This window comes from Nylanderia fulva, unplaced genomic scaffold, assembly GCF_048542155.1.
Source record: "Nylanderia fulva isolate GAGA-0341 unplaced genomic scaffold, ASM4854215v1 Scaffold14, whole genome shotgun sequence".
Lineage (NCBI taxonomy): Eukaryota > Metazoa > Arthropoda > Insecta > Hymenoptera > Formicidae > Nylanderia > Nylanderia fulva.
The window spans coordinates 5,026,822-5,044,308 of NW_028189622.1; the positions used below are offsets into that span (position 1 = coordinate 5,026,822).

Here is a 17,487-nt window from a genome sequence, read left to right on the forward strand (position 1 = left end):
CAAAACTAATCAGCAAATCGCCGGATTGCTCTATATCCTTTACGATTTAATTCTACCCCTTCTTTACTTCTTTTTTCCTTTTACACATTATTATTAATAAAAGAGCAGAATTTGTTCAAGGCTGTAGAGAGAGAAGCAATATGGGGCGAGATTTGAAACTTGTTTACATATCCAAAGTATATTTATGCACGATACGATAATGAATTTTTCATCTCTAGATAAAAATAAAGATCAAGTGAATTTTGCCACCTTGTGTTTCAAGTTGTAATGCTGTTTACTTTCATTTATCGTATATTGCTTAAAAAAAAAAGAAAAAAAAAGAAGAAAAGAAAAAAAAACATGATAAATTTTTATATATCTATTAAGTATTCTTCAGTAATTTTTCAAAGATTTGTATACATATATAAATATATAGTAGAGTCTCGTTAATTTTGGCCCTCCGGGGCAGTAAGAGCGAAAAATTTCTAGAAAACAAAAATTGGTACACGAAACTTGTCACATAATCTGCCTATCATAACGCAGAAAGGACAAAGTATTATCTTGAAAGTAATGTAGAAGCTATCAAAATTAATGGGGCCAAATTTGATAAGGCTCTACTATACATAATATATACTTCATGTATTTCCGTAGAAATAGATTTTTTTTTGTAACAGAAATTTTCATCAAAAAGGGATGTAAAAGGAAATCATGAGGATGGAAGAAGGAGAATGAAAATACTATTTGCTGCAGCTAATGCAACCTCGCGAAATATTCGTATGATAAGAGAAATGACGAGAGAATACAATGTTGTAACGTAAAGATGAAAAACTATGTATGATGATATTAATGAATGTGTCTAAACTTTCTTCTCGACTAGAGAAAGAGATATATGTTTTATATCTGAAGTAATATATGTAAATGTAACTGTGGTCTGACATCGTTTTGAGCAAGCGTCTGTACATGTATAAACGTTAAAAATCGGACTCCGTTCGATAACATTTGTCAAGCCATAAAGAAAGTGATGTTGCAATGAACGATTGGCAGGCAGCAGCCAAACATGCTAGAGCGATGCAACAAACAAATAAATTTCCCCGGGGCTTCTAATGACAATTTTTTGTTATTACTCACTCGCGGTTACGAGACTGTTGTCGAATTCATGGTTTTAGTGTACACTTGACACACATAAGTTGTCTACGGTTAGTAAAAGTAAAAGAGTGTTAAATCGATAGAAAACGTAGAAATATCATCACACTATAAATGCACTCTAATCATATAATATCTTATTGTATATATAAATATATAAATGTTTTCGCGCGCACTTTCATACAAGAGATATAGGATCGTAATTCGATTCGTGAAAATCGACAAAATTATTTATCTTAACACGTGTCCAATATCCCATAAGAAATTAATATATAAATAAGAAAATATAAGAATATATAACTAAAAAATTGGTAGCTTTAAACTTTTTAAGATGTAAGGAAAACGCTATTTATATAATTTTTTTCTCTTCCATCTACATATCTTCTTTTTGCGCAAAATAGATCGCGTTCCTCGAATAAAAATAATTGGATGTCACTATACCTGGGCACTTCGTTGGTTCTTTCGGTAGATGAAGATGATGTTTTCGCTTGATCGTAGGAGATGGTGCTACGTCGACCAACAGAACCAGGAGCAGGTGAGGTGAGTGGCCGACCACCACCTACTCCTGCATTCATTGTGTTGCTCTTGCCTACCCTCGCTTTACCACCAGGACTTGTACCCACGCCTAGAATGAACATCGTCACTGCAAGCCTCATTAGATGTGGTTCAACACAAAACAAAAAGCAACATACTTCAAATTATAAAAAAAGATACAAAAAAATTACTACAAAAGATCGTGAGCTGAAAATGTGTGTGAAACACAAAAAAAAAGTTTAATCTGTTTGAAATAAAAATTTGAGAATAAAATGTAACGTTAAATAATTACACGAATTACACATGTCAACATGTAATAAAAACCATAATTGATTAGGTTTTAGATATATATGGCGATAAAATTATGATAATATGATTGTGTGTTCAATCTTGCAAACAGACATAAGAAACAGACATAACCGATTTGACATTAATAAAAACATGTAGAACTAGAATCTTTGATAATACATAGCTGTAGTCAACAGACACAAGAATGTATGATTTGTGAACTCTGAATGATATGAATAACAGAAACAATCGATAAATCGATGAAATTAATTATACACTTGATAAATATTAGATACTGGAGGAAACATTGCGACCTTATTCAAAGCAACCTCATCCAAAAAAGTATCTTTTCGCTGAAGCGTTACGAAGTAAACACAGCATGACAAACAATCGAATAATATAATAATATCCGTCGATGAGAGGTCCTCAAAGTTTTGTTCAAGAACAAAATAAACTCACTGGTATCTAATTGCCCAGGCGGTTGACTGTTTTTTGGTGCGGAGGGCCGGCTTGCAGAAACACGAGCGCTATTTTCTTTAATCGTGGCTGCGTCCACGGTATTTTGTCGTTTAAAATTGCTACCACCGCTTCCAGTTACAGTTACGCCGGTTACTGTAGTTGCGTGATTGTGATTCGTTGCATTACCGGGACTTGGCGCGCCTCCTAACAAGGAAAGAAAATTATATAACAAAAAACTCTTTACTTTTAGACACGCACAGTACTTGTACTACTAATAATAGACGTATAAACAATCCTGTCCTTCCTTTTGTTATCATTTCAATGGTATTCGATTCAATGATAATGATTATTATTAAGGCTCTTGGCTCCTCACCGACATATTAAAATTGTGACGTTAGAGGTGAAAAAACACACACTAAAAACTCTTAGATGCTATTTCAAAATAAAAAAATATTTCGACGAAACAGTGTTGACGTCATAATCTAACATGGCCATGGCGGGATCCAGGAGTCTTAAGATATACAAATTTAGTTTAACAATGTAATGCACGTGTTACTACACGCTATGAACTAATACACAGTTACTATTTCCTTCTAACATAAACAACACAGAGAGTTTGTCGTACAGAATTTACAAAATTTCCGATCACAGGGAGCACAAGTTGTCTTTTGTCTTACCCGAAAGTTTGGCAAATATATCCTTTTTATCCATGCTTGTCGTCTGACGATAAAGTTTATAAACGGCCATAATACCGCATATTAAGAGTTACGGTTAAAATACACGAGGTAACCAACACTTACGAAGAGTTTCACCACCAGACGAGGCCCGTCTACTGGGTTTTGGATTGCTAGCAGAAATACTTCTGTGAACACCTCTATGCGATGGGCTTTGTACCGCGCCACCTGTCCCACCGCTGCTCCCACCTCCACCACCCGAGCTGACTTGTGGTGGAATGTTGCGCAGCGATAATGAACTACCCGACCGTGATCCATCGCTTTCAGGCTGTTAACAGATGAAAATTCGCTTGACGTAAGAAAGGATTCAGAGAACAGTTATAATCTGATTATAAAGTTGATGCATCGTGTACTTACATCTGTCGTTTTCCTCCCTAGGAGCAAATACGTGGCGAATACATCGTCGTACTTCGCTTGTCCTAAGGAATCCTCTATTTCGCTTCGAGTGTATCCCAAACTAGCTAGGGCCTCTGAAATGAAACACGTGGGGACATAGTCATAGTCGCTAAAATATTTTTTCGACAACACTTACAATGCAGCCAAAATTAATTAAAAAAATGCAAACAAATCGAGTCGAGAAGCTTGCTACTACATATTATTATAACAGATATACTGTTTGAAATACATGAAATTCTTAAAAATTACTTGGTCTCTTCGTCGCCTTTGCGCAAACAATGCACAATGTTTGCATTTAAACACTCGTTCAAGATAAGTCGATGTTAGTTCGGTTTTAATATTAGCATTAGTTAAATATATAGACCTTTATTTCATAATTAAGATATATTTATATGATAAAAGAAAACTAATCACAGATACACACATACATAAACGTAATATATCAGACCAAAAACTTGAAAAATAAGTACGTGTAAATTTACTCGAACTGTTTGATACAATTTAATAAAATAATTTTATCTCAAATTATGCGTTTCAGCAAAGACGCTGCATTAATTTTGCCAGATTCAATTTTCTAATGAAAACTGTTATACATTAATACAATATTATGAAATTATATTAAGTAAAATTGTCTGATATATTTCGTTAATATATTAATAATCACTACATTTTCTACTACAAAAAAACACCCGATCATGAACGTTTCCTATATTTAAAATACATAAAAATTTATTTATTTTTTTTTTACATAAAAATTCATTTCATTAAAGCGATTGTGCAATTTATGTAATTGTAATATTTGAGATATGTTGTCATGTACTTATATATATATATATATATTTACGATCAAAGAAGAGAAATTTTTTCATGTAATCTCGCGCAATCTAGGAATATTCATAATGGGTGCATTAAACGTAAAAAACGGTAAGTAGTAAGTGTTATGTACATACTGGCAGACTCACCTATCCTCTTGTGGTCTCTATAATCGGGTTCAGGTTCTAAGTACGGTTTTAATTCATCATCTTCATATCCCATGTTCATCCATTTATCCTTCATTATATTCTGCAATAATAAAGAGATCGTTAATTTTACTTCTCGAGTACGAATCGCGCGTATTAAAAAAAAGTATCACGTGTCATTGAAATATCAATTATTATTATTTTGTAAGATGATAAAAAGTGCTTAAAAATGAAGCACAATTTGAACTTGATCGTTACATACCTCTAGAGAAGCTCTCTTCGTCGGATTGAGCACTAAGAATTTTTTGAGAAGATTTTCACAGTCGGTGGACATATAAAATGGAATTCTATATTTCCCCCTTAATACTCGTTCTCTCAATTCCCTCAACGTCGAACCATCGAAAGGCAGTGAACCGGATACCAGTGTGTACAGGATTACGCCTAACGACCATACATCGACTTCCGGACCATCGTATTTCTTTCCTGCGAATCGAGAATCGATCGTGTGTGGATTAAATTTAAAGAGCCGGATACATAAAACTGGATAAAATAACGTCACTCTCTTGAGATAAAAAAAGTGCTTTACCTTGAAAGAGCTCCGGGGCGGCGTAAGGCGGCGAACCGCAAAATGTGTCTAACTTGTTACCGGGTGTGAATTCATTGCTAAAACCAAAATCGGCGATCTTGATATTCATTTCACTATCGAGCAACAGGTTCTCGGCTTTCAAGTCCCTGTGAATGATCTTCTTTTGATGGCAGTATTGCACAGCAGAAACGATCTGCCTGAACTTCGCCCTCGCCTCTTTCTCCTTCATCCGCCCGTGCAGGACCAGGTAGTCGAAGACCTCGCCACCGCTGGCATATTCCATTACCAGGTACAGTGTTTTTTCAGTCTCGATTACTTGGAACAGTTTCACTATGTTCGGATGATCGAGCATCTTCATTATCCTCACTTCTCGAAACAGCTGCAATTTGTTCAATATGCGTTAGCATGAATCACGAACTTACAATTAGATTTATTGAAATGTCTTTTTTGTCAAATTATGGTAATATAACGTGATTCAAACTATGACAGCTGTCTTCTTATGACTCAATATCAGTTTTTCTCAAAATTAAAATAATGCATTATTCATATATTGTTTATGATGATAAATTTAAGATAATGACTAATAAAAAATGATATAATTGTGCACAATTTCAATTGTCACTACATCTATTTTTTTAGTTTTATAAAAAAAAAACGAGAAATACTACAGCGAGAATGTTACCTTTTGAAGGCTACCGGGATTTAATTGAGTCTTATCGATGATCTTGATGGCTACTTCCTTTCCCGTGGGCACATGCTTGGCAAGTTTCACCTTGGCAAAGTTACCCTTACCGATGGTTTTCAGTAATTTGTACTTGCCGATGTGAGGCTCCTCGGAGGTTCGACTCCTCGAAGAGAGCCGACCTCCGGTACTCGACACCCCTACGCCATCCCCCGTCTGCAACAAGCAAAAAATCACACGTCAGTAAATTGTATGAGTAATCTCATATTGCTAAGATCAATGATTATATGTAAAATAATTTCGCGAAATGTTGCTCTTTCATCACATAAGACGTAGCGAGTCCTTTATTTTATACACAGGTGCCAAAAATGCATTTAAATAAATCATAAAAGTAATTTTCCGATTTGTGTTGTTTCTCATCTATCTATCATAATTCTATTATACTTCTGTATAATATCAATTGCACATATTTACGAATAAATAATAATATTTATTCTTAATATCAATATTGCCATACATATTATATATACTTACTTAAAAGTCCTTACAAAATATATTTAAATTCTTACCAAAATAAAATTAACAATTAAATATGTTATAATTTGAAACAAGCGCTATCTAAATTATACAATATAATATAATCCTGTACATAATTTGAATTTAATAAATCAGAGATTATCTGGGACGAGCTGTATATCTAGCGTGCACATTAATATTTATTTCAAGAAACGAGAGAATGCTGTACGAGAGAAGTTGCGTTGTAAATAGCCAACTATTTCAGAAACTCAACGCGCGGGGCGTTTATAAAGTTGCGGAACGGGATACGCGAGAGAAATACGGGGGCAAGTGCTTGTTAAAAGCACGAAGCGCATTCCTCGAGAATACGAGGAATCTCTCTCGCGAATCTCTCTTCCAACGCGTGTGTGTACGCACTTGACACATCCGAGATGCATAGCGGCGATGGCCACTGTCAATGAAATTAATTAAACCTCGTTAAAGTGCACCAGATACAGGATTGTTTTGAATGGAAAACGTGGTTGGAGGCTGCTCTTTCAAAAAATACACATTGCGTCGACGATATTTTTCACCCCTATTTTCGATAAAAGAGAAGAAAGGGAAACTTGTCGGGATATCTGAATGTGAGAGCCATGCTTGATGGAAGAAAATTATTTATTGTACAGAGAAAGAATTTTCTCTTAAAATTTATCCTGAAAATCATGGACAATGTAGTATTGGAAGAATTTTATAAAAATGCCTCTGTGATTAATATTTACCACAATAAAAAATATTAATATCTGCCGCAATAAGATATAAAATATGTTCGATTAATTTTACTATGTACATGTTAAGAGATTTTTTAAATTCTTTAAAATTTTTTTTAAATTTCTTAATTTTAATATTTTTTATTGTGGGTAAATATTTTAATCAGAGAAACGCTTATAAAATTCTTCCAATGCCATATATTGTCCCACGATTATCATGATTTTCTGGGTAAATTCTAAGAGAAGGTTCTCTCCGTATATCTCTACCTAAAAAATAAATAAAATAAAAACAAGAAATCGAGCGAAGCTTTGAGAGACTAATTCTTTCATATATCATTACCCGCAGAAGGCCACGCGTGACCATCTTGCGCGAGCCGGAGGCGGCTGCAACCTTGGAAGCTGCCAGTTTGACTACTCTCTTCCGCGTCTCAGCGGAACGATCGATAGCAAACGAGGGATCGACGACGGTCGATTACTTCCGCATGCGTAAAAAAAGCGGCCACCGAGGCGAGATTTAGTTGATTTGTCAATAGCACGCGAGAATCACGAGAGACTCAATGACAGAATACAGACAGTCGTTGATTGCCCATTCGACGGCCTTGATTCGCGATTTCTGTCACCTGTCATTTGATTTTCACTGTCACTTTTGTTCCAACACCGATTTCGCAATTATATTTCCTTTTTCTTCTTTCTCATAAAGTTTTTATTAACACTTAATTCGATCACTTAATTCTCTTGGTCCTTTGATAATGATACTCCAATTCGCCGATTAGATTTGCTGCCGTAATTCCCATGGTCGATCGTTTTGAAAAGTCGAGCGATGAGTCAATTCGCGAAGCGTGTCACCGCGTTGGATCATTTTATCAGGGTTTACACGGTGTGTAAAAACCACTGATTCGATAAATTGCTGTTGTGTGTTGCCAAAAAAATCGAAACGAGTGTCTAAAGGGAATTGAATTATTCTCTTCGACTAAACTTCACTGATAGCTGATTCACTGATAAATCATATTTTTTTTCGATAAATGCATCTTCGAAAATCTTGACGGATCGTTCATAAAATATACAGTGAGATTCCGCGAACATCATTGCCTCGATATATTTTCAATTTAGGCACTCTTTGTACTAATATTGACGATTGAACTGTAAATCGATCCCACAAAGACGATGTTTGTACTTCGAGTAATCCTCGTAGATATTTCGTTTCCGATCTTGATTTCTCACAGAACACGACACTGTCCGCGAAAAAGTAGAACAACATATATATATTATATATATATAGCTTTCAGTTTTTGAAGAATTTTAAAGAACCTCTATTTTAATTATAGACCATCCCGAAGTTTAAATATACATAAATCGCTTTTATTTATCGATAAAATCCCAACGAGTTCACCCGAAACTGATAATCCTCGGATATTCATAAGACAAAGGCGTGTCACATATACGTGCGATATTTCCCAAAGACGTCACTGACCACACCGATCGCTACCTCGTCGACCTTAGGTCAACGATAGTGAGGAAGGACGTCAGTGGTCTCTCGCCAGCACCGTCTATAGTTAACATCGATCCGTCACTGACAGTGGCTCGCTGACGATTCATCGAAATCCAATCAATTAGCGATGCACGAAAGGCGAGACCTTTCGAAAGGTCGCCCGAGGCTGTAGAACCCCGGTTAGTGGAGTCACCGGAGTGAAATTCCCGACGACGACGTCCGCTTCTATCCTGGCGAATCCTCGGGGAGGTGTGTCAAGGGCAACGGAAGAACGATGTCACCGGATCTTCCTCGCTCGTCCGCTTCGCGATCCGTCCAACATCGGCCTCCGTCTCATCCTCGCGATCCTCTCGCGAGAGAAACACCAGAGACGGTCGTGGAACGGCGAGAAACGGCGGTCGCTTTCGATGGTGATCGTCGTCGACGGTGACTGCCGTGCGCGAACTGCCTTCTCCCCTTTTCCACCCTCGAAACGAGCCACCCTCGGAGGAGAGACCGCACAGCCGAGGGATGCGACGAGCAGAATCAATACGCGATGCCGCTACCCCCTCTGGTGGAAACGTGTATGTGCGAGCGAACCACCCTTGAATGCTTAGCTCTCTCTCTCTCTCTCCCTCTTTCTCCTGTCACCCCTTTTCCGGACGCATGCGCTGCGGAAACTAGGAGCCCACATACACGCTTTCATCCCTTTCGACCGCTCGCGGCCGAAATAACAGAGGATCTGGGGCTAGTCAGCTGATCGGTCGGACTGGATGTCGTGAAGGAACGCAATCCGCTTTCGACGTGTTTCGGGGAGAAAAGCTTGAGAACTTTTTTAACGCGAATTAGGTGCGAGGTACATTGAAACAAGTTGTCGAACTCGAGTAAGTATTTGTTTCGATACTGCCTTATAAATCATTTATTTGAAATTAATAATATTGATTTAATGTAAAAAAAATATTTTATGTAAAATAATCTTTTTCAAAACAGATAAATATTTATTTGTTTCGAATAAATGATTTATAACGCATGTATTGAAATAAATATTTATTAATTCTTTTTTCAGGGAATTATATTTATATATGGCTTTTTTTGCAATCTACAATTTTATCGGAGATATTTCTCTATAAGAGAGATGATTATTTATGATGTTGACATTTTAATATTAAAAAGAAAGAGACAAAAGCGATAATTTTATGTTGCAATTTAAAGAACCAAAGATGATTCAGCTTTGTTTTTTTATCTACGAGAAGATATTAAAAAGTTAATAAATATTCTGATGACGCACGCACATATATCAATCTGTGGGATGTAAAGGGATGCTACATGTTTAGCTTAGTGATATACTCCTACTTAGCGACGAACTTTCGCTTCGTCAGCTGATCAACTCAACTACTGATAAATATTGAGATTAATGACCAATCGTATGTAAAAGACTGATAAATATATTCAGTATTTATCATCGGTTTGTACTTTATGCGATAGTCTATATCATTAAATTATCTTGTTGTCAATTCGATTTTCTGCATCAAAACTTCTTTTTAATACAGAAAATAACGTGTACAAGAATTTAATACATAAACAGATAACGAAATATTCCCACGAGTGGTTTGCCCCACATATAAAAATATATTTTATATGCGAGAGTACAAAAAATTTGTGAAATATTATGCAATAAAAAAATTACGCTATAAATGAGAATAAATTAATATTGATGGGCTGCACGGTGATTACGCGAAAAAACAAGTTGTTCGCGGCGTCAGAGGTAAAATTACGCTGGTCTATTTTCCAGAGAACAACTGATTTTTTTTCTCGCTAAACACTTAGGCGCGAGGAACTCTTCAAAGTGAGTAAATATGGTAGGTCGAAGTTTCTGAAAGGCACAACAATAGGAGAGCGTCCCATCAGCTGATCAATCGGCCGAGAAAGAGAATGACAAGAGAAACATTGTGGACATCCACTCTGCGCAAAAGGAGAATAAGAATAGATCCAAGTCGATGCAAATTCATCGCGAAAAAAAACTGCGCGCACGTGGACTGGAAAATAAATCGCGAAGAGCTCGCTATTCTATTAAATAAAAGGAGCCAGCAATGTCTCTTCCAGCTGATCGATCTGCATTGTTTCCCGCTTTTTAATGCAATTCGAGTAATTCAATACAATTTAATTCAATAGAACCATATAATTAGTATTAGTGCGCGCATTATCTATTTTTTTATCATTTTAAAATTATTAATACGTTCTATTATATGTTAAATGAATAAATAAATAAACATGCCTTTGTGTAAAGAAATTTTAAATAAAAAAAAAATAAAAATATCAACCATTCAATCTAATTGCAATAAAAATGCAATTATTGCCGCGTATCGCGAGTCGATCTTAATGGCATGAGCTGGTTATCTTTCATTCGTCACACGTTTCATTATGATCCTGTTCATTCTACGTGTAATAATATATTGGAAAATATATAACCGCTTTTAATCGATTCGAGAGATGGTAATCGTATAGTAGCTTCGCTAAAATTCGCGAGATATTTGTACAGACGAAAGCGCTGATGCCATATTCCATGGAGATTATGATTCATGCGTCTTTCCATAACACAACGGGGAAATGGGAAATGGTAAGTTAGATGAAGTGAAACAAAGCCGGCTTTACGTTCGCAGGGTGCATGTGAAATTTGTTTTATGACGCGACGCGCGAAGCCGATACGGACGTAAAATAAAGTCGCGTCCCAGATATATCGTCTGGTTTATCGGATTCGACATGACGTACGATATTAAAAGAGATTATATCTCTTTTACCACTTTTTTTTTTAATGTCGTATATAAAAGAGTTCTGTTGGAAAAATTATCTTTAGTTTTTATCAAGTAAAGTGTTCGACTTGCTCATGAGAATAGTCTCGAGGTACCGAGACAATGAATAAAACAATTAAAATACTTAAAAAAAAAAAAAAAAAAAATATATATATATATATATATTTTTCCCTGAACTCGTTTAATTGATATAGCTTCAGAAAAATAAAAGTGCATTTTATTCGCAAATTAATATTTTTATGGTCTGTATAAAGATGACTTATATATATATTTTTTGCCATTAAGAAATAATTTCTCAGAAAGAAAAAGAAGAGAAAAATATGATTGAATCTTCCGAGACACAATCAAGTAAATTTCAGCATCGAGAGTTAATTGGTCTCGACAGGTTACACGATCATTACGATCGTCGAGTAGCTGACGAAGCCGTCCGGATTATTTCAGGTCGAACGGATGAGCCGTAGACTGCACCGACGAGTCATACGTGTGACGTAAGCATGGAGATGATGCATTTACGTTGCATTCGTTAGCGAGGGTGCCATACCGTCGATATAGAACAAGTATGTATAAGTAATACATACAGGCGATCGTAAAATTTGCGATTCAAACCGTGCATCGTCCTTACCTTATTTCAGATTTTCTCTATCGTTTTAATACCTATCCATATCGACTTTAAAATAAAATTATATAAGTGCTTAGTATTATATATAGATATATTCTAATTGTTGTATGATTTAATCGCAGAGCGATGCGAATCTTTCTTCCCTCCTTTCTCTAGGAAAATTAGATAAAAAAAATTTATCTTATCGATAAAACGCCGATAGTCTCCGATAATTATTCGACACGAGCGCTTAACGTCGCAATGCGATATACATATATATATATATATTTATATCTACCTCCTTCTCGCTTTGAATACTCTTCTGCATGATGTCTGACAACGGCCTGAGCTGGATACTGGTCACGGCGTTGTTCTGCTGCTGATGCTGATGCTGTTGCTGTTGCTGATGACGTTGTTGATGATCCTTCTTGGCGACTATCGGCCGAACGAGGGCGCGAGTCTGCGGCATCCTGGGCTGAGTCCTCATCTCCGTTTCCTGTCCGCGGCGCGTGTCCGACGCGGTCCTGGACAACTTAACCGCGGGCTTCTTCGGCGCGATGCAGGCATTTCCGGTGGAATTCCGCGTCGCGTCCCCGCGTTGCAACGGCGAGGCCCTTTTTGTGCAGGGCGTTTCATTATGATTCATTCGTCACGACATCTCTTCCTCTCGTCATCGCTCGAGGTTTTTCGAATTATGGTGTCGTGTGTGTGTGTGGTAATGATTAGTAAATGAAGATAAATCGGGCAAGCAGAGTGTTATGCATTTAAAAAGGAAATGCCGCGATTAAATCTTCTTCAGCTTCGATATTTAATTTCGCGCGGTTTATCTGAATCTTTAATTAAAATATATTTTTAAGATAAAGTCTACTCGAAATAAATTGGAAAATAATATTCTGTTATCTGTGTTTACGCAGACAGACGAAAATACAACTCTCGTCTATATATAGTAAATTATTCACAATTTTTTAAATCCACTATCTCGAAATATAGACGGAGAGAATTTTTCTTCTAGAATTTACCCTGAAAATCATGGTAATCGTGGAACAATATATTAGAATATCTCTGATTAATATTTACCACAATAAAAATTATTAATATGTATATAATAAAATTAATCGAACATATTTTATATTCTAATTGTGGGAAATATTAATATTTTTTATTGTTGTCCCACAATTATTTTCTGTTTAAAATTGATTGTAAAAAAAAAAAAGAAAGAAAGAAAGAAAAATCGCTTACGCGCGATATTTGTAAGCTACCCAAGTGACACCCGGTATATTTATCCGTCGAAACATCTGTCATTCCGCTCTGCTCCCCCGATCTTTCCCGGTTGGGCGTGTAATGAATAGCGACGGGAAATCACGGAGCAAATCGCATTCGGTTACGACGTTGCGTAAATTAAATGCCAATTGTATCGAAGAAAGGGACACGCGTGGGCGTAAGCGGACAGTCAATTGTACGGATCAAGAGTGTAGTAGATGATCAGACAAGAAGGTGGATTGGGCGGCGATTTCCTCAATTATGGCTAAGGCTATCGTCGCTCCGTATAAATGTAGTAACGTGACTCTATATGCGTGTGTAAATGTGTGTATACATGCGCGTTCTCGGATATTGACCGATTGAAATGCCGAACTGAGATTGAAAACAATCGCGTGGGTGAACTATATTAAATTTCCAAGCCAATTAATCCTTTGAATCTCTCGAATGTTTACCGACATAAAGTTAAATTATTTTTGAAATTTTTGTTTTCACAAAACTATCATTTCTCGGTGAAAAAAAATAATAAAAATAAATATCTCGAATCTTAAATCAAAGTAAGCTTCAAATACCTAATTTCGTAGTTTGATTTTAAGAGAAGTCTCCATCACAAATACATCCACCGACACTATCATCGAAACAAAAAAAAAACAAAAAAAAGTCCGAGAGGCGTGGATGATGTGTGTTTGTCGCGAAAAAAGTATACGAACGACGATATCAATGAGTGTGTGAGAACGATCGATGTAGCCAGAAGTACATATGTATGTATTTTTACCCCTCGGCCTCGTCGTCGGTCACGTTCCGCAGCAGGTCCTCGTGCTCCCGGTACCTAAGCTGCACTTCCGCTCCGAAATCCGAACTGTTCTCCAGCTGACGCCTCGCGGCAATTGTACTCATCTCGATAGCCTTGACTTGCTGTTCCAATCGTTGCAGCATGTCGGTGCTTTCAGCCGTCGCGCTCGACGTGCGTTGCTGCTGCTGCTGTTGCTTCAGCATCATATCGAGACTGAGCGGCTGAGGTTTGGGCTCCGTCAATTCCCGTTGCTGGGCGATCGGTTGAATGATCTTCGACTGACTGAAGACACGCAGCTTCTCCTCTAGATTCACGTCCATGTTCCCATCCAGAAGCCTCCGTCTGGAAACCGGGGTCGGACGATCGTAAAGCGGACTCGCCACGCCGGGGATCGCCGATTCTTTGTTCCTGATCGAATTCAGGCCGCGTTTCTCGATCACCTGCAGACCTCTGTCGTTCTCCACCAGCTCCCACTGCTTCAGACTCTCCAAGGGCGTGTGCGGCGCAGACATTCGTTTGGGCGACGTGACGCCACCCATCATCGGACTCGGTTCACGATTCGCGATCGGCGATCGATTCGTCAGCTGACACCCGAATTTATGCGCCTGTGGCCGAATCAGACTCCTGCCGGCCTGCGCTCGCACGAACGAACTCCCTTGATCGTCCATGATTGTCCTTCAACGTTACCGATCTTCTTCTTCTTCTCTTCGATCTCGTCACCTGACGATCGTTTTTGACGGATAATCGTGTCGTCGATCGAGCTGAGTCCTCAACATCGATTCAATGGTTAAATCGATCGACGCTGCCGTGCTCCAGAGACTTATGGTTTCTGTCAGGAAGAAGATATGGTTTTGCTCGTTTAAAGGCGTCGAGAGCACCGCGACGATTGTCATTGAACGTACACGTAATCACACACAGAAGCCAGAACCCGAGAACGAAACATCCAATCGATCGATCCTCACTTCATAAATCTTTCTTCGACTTACAGTCACATGTATCGATAAGCGAACAAGCGGGGCACCAGGATTTTCTGTAGACGGGGAAATAAAGCTTTGTTGAACTAACGTTGTGACGTTGACTTTTTTATGCACTCGTAACGTTGCAGGTAATAAAGCAGATAGATATACAAGGAAGCAATCTGATGGATTGCCGCGGTTCAGTACGAGTAGATGATGGCTTGGGTAAAGCTCGGGGAATTGTAAATGTGTGCGTATGCGTCTATGTTATATGTGATTCAGATCTCTCTATTACATAATGGTATTCCGACAGAACAGAATCGTCATTAAGTCAGATGCGTCAGCGTGCCGGAAAAATTTCGCACGATATATCGTATCAAGAATATAACAATTTTTCTGACTACTCGTTACGACGAAAATATCTTGATCCTCGATAATAATAATAATATAATCGTTAAATTATTATTTTTGTCACACGTACTCAAACATTTCATATCAAAGATTTAAATAGTACTTTTATTGCCTAGTCATCTAATAATAAGCATCGACAAATGTATATATAGAGAATAAATTAATCTTAAAATCAATATTATATAAGTTATTATTAAAGAAATATCTCCTTAAAAAACCATATAAAAAAAGACATGTTTTTCACGGATGTCATAAAGTACGGTTTGCTATTCTTATCGAGTGAGACGATCGAGGACACAACGAGATATCGAGCAAAGAGCAATATACATCATATTCGCGTGTGCAGCTCTAAGATGATGATAAGGATGCGCGTACTTATATCTGTGAGTTCCGCCTTGATCCGGCTTAACCAGCAGCGGTAAGGTGAAAAATATTCCATTAGCGTTTAACGATTCTATTAAATCCTCCGAGAAATTCAACGAGTCAAAATCAAAGGTCGAGTCGATCGAAGAATAAGTGAATCTTGAAAAAAATATATTTTCATAGAAATATATTACATAATTATATAATAATTAATTATATAATTAATCATTATAATAATTCGTGTTGCGAAATATAATTCATCATACAAATTACTTCTCATATATTTATATTTGTGTCAATCCGATTGTATTAAATCATTACTAAGCTCTTTAAAATGTGCAATTCTATAATATAAAAATATAACATGCGATTATTTTATCATCTTCTTTCTTTTTCCCGGTTTTCATCGGATAAAATGGAATAGAGGAACAGGAACGAACTAGCGACGCGTCGCGAATTTTTGCGCTTTACGGGGACGGCTTTTCTGTTCGTTCTCCGGGGTGGAATAGCCAGACGGAAATTTGCTCCGAGATCGAATCGAGACGAAGTCTGGAAAGGGGTAAAGCGACTCCCATCCCCGACCGAGTGCCATATAATGTCGACGGAAAAGGTTGGAAAGCCGTTTCGCCAATGGGAAATGAAACGGGCCATTTCTAGTGTATCCTCGACGAGAGAAGCTTATTGGCAATTTGAAAGACTCGAGGACAGAACGGCCGACGATAAATCGTTACGTTAATAATATTATCCACGGTGTTAATTAACGCCTCGGACGATCGATTGATTATTATCGCGCGAACACGATCAGGTTGAGCTTGATCGTATAGAGGAGTATAATAAGTTTATCGATCCTCGTGTCTGTATTTAATAATTAAGGCGTATATAGACGGGTAATTTTCTTTCGATATTAATAATGCAAACGCGCAAATTCTATCGCAAAATATTGATGATAATTACAATTTTTAGATATACCAATGATTATTGTATATGCTTGTGATTAAAAGATGTAATTTCTGATTATCTTAGAGCTTGTAATATTTCAAATCAAAAGCTTACAGCGAGATTTATTTTCACAATCTCTGTCAGCTGATTCATAATTCTTTTGTAAATGCTATATTGTGTGATGAATTAAAAGGCGAGATAATGATTTCCTCTTAATTGCTAAATATCTAAAAATAGACCAAGTTTTATTGAAGAGAACATTTTATCAGTCAGAAAGAAGGATCGATCTGAATGACGGAGATCTACGAGGTTCAATGACATTCACTCTAAAAACTGAAAATTGATTGGTCGGTTAACGGCGCAAATCGACTGAAATTTCCGGTCATTCGTCAAGACGATATATGACGAATTTGTTGAAAGATATCGAAGAGAACTTGTCGAACGATCGACAAACACCGACGATATTTTTCAACTGGGAGGCAAAATAAAAGTCATAAATCTTGAACGAAGGGAACAGAACACGGAAAGTAGGGAGATTTATAGATCCCATTCTATTATTATACTGGGTGTTTCAGATTTCCTGAAGTCTTTTTTCCAAACTGCGGGAAATTCTATAATAAACTCTTATAAACATTTTGGGGAGTAGATTTCTTCGTATCGTTTTAACAACACTTTAAATTTTATTATAACTCTGAAAATTCTGTTAAACTAATAATATCCAGTTAATATTGAGAATAGAAATTTATTGCAACTTAAGAAAAAAATGCAACATTTTTAACTATATAATTTTAACTGTTTTAAGGCAAATTTAATATAAATTTACTCCATGATTAAAAAATTTACAGATGGAGAGAAGATGCAGAGATTCTG

General features: G+C 36.9%; 2 protein-coding genes across 8 annotated transcripts in view; both read right to left on the reverse strand.

Moving 5' to 3' along the window:
* Nucleotides 1-14,643, reverse strand: part of LOC114929153 (serine/threonine-protein kinase MARK2) — a 29,554-nt gene extending 14,911 nt beyond the window's left edge. For 3 of the 7 annotated variants that reach the window (XM_085480225.1, XM_085480229.1, XM_085480230.1), the window contains exons 1-10: nucleotides 13,931-14,643; nucleotides 12,197-12,512; nucleotides 5,761-5,976; nucleotides 5,079-5,457; nucleotides 4,755-4,975; nucleotides 4,484-4,595; nucleotides 3,495-3,607; nucleotides 3,204-3,405; nucleotides 2,404-2,607; nucleotides 1,564-1,765 (exon numbers count right to left, since the gene is read on the reverse strand). In XM_085480225.1, coding sequence (XP_085336351.1) covers nucleotides 1,564-1,765; nucleotides 2,404-2,607; nucleotides 3,204-3,405; nucleotides 3,495-3,607; nucleotides 4,484-4,595; nucleotides 4,755-4,975; nucleotides 5,079-5,457; nucleotides 5,761-5,976; nucleotides 12,197-12,512; nucleotides 13,931-14,616 — 2,651 coding nt within the window. In that variant the 5' untranslated portion in view covers nucleotides 14,617-14,643. The remainder of the gene's footprint in view (nucleotides 1-1,563; nucleotides 1,766-2,403; nucleotides 2,608-3,203; nucleotides 3,406-3,494; nucleotides 3,608-4,483; nucleotides 4,596-4,754; nucleotides 4,976-5,078; nucleotides 5,458-5,760; nucleotides 5,977-12,196; nucleotides 12,513-13,930) is intronic. The other 4 variants (XM_029300574.2, XM_085480226.1, XM_085480228.1 and 1 more) reach the window with 4 other exon arrangements.
* Nucleotides 14,644-14,713: 70 nt separating this feature from the next.
* Nucleotides 14,714-17,487, reverse strand: part of LOC114929157 (uncharacterized) — a 41,672-nt gene continuing 38,898 nt past the window's right edge. Inside the window, exon 3 of the mRNA XM_029300580.2 lies at nucleotides 14,714-14,777. Within this exon, the coding sequence (XP_029156413.1) occupies nucleotides 14,769-14,777 (9 nt within the window). The 3' untranslated portion in view covers nucleotides 14,714-14,768. The remainder of the gene's footprint in view (nucleotides 14,778-17,487) is intronic.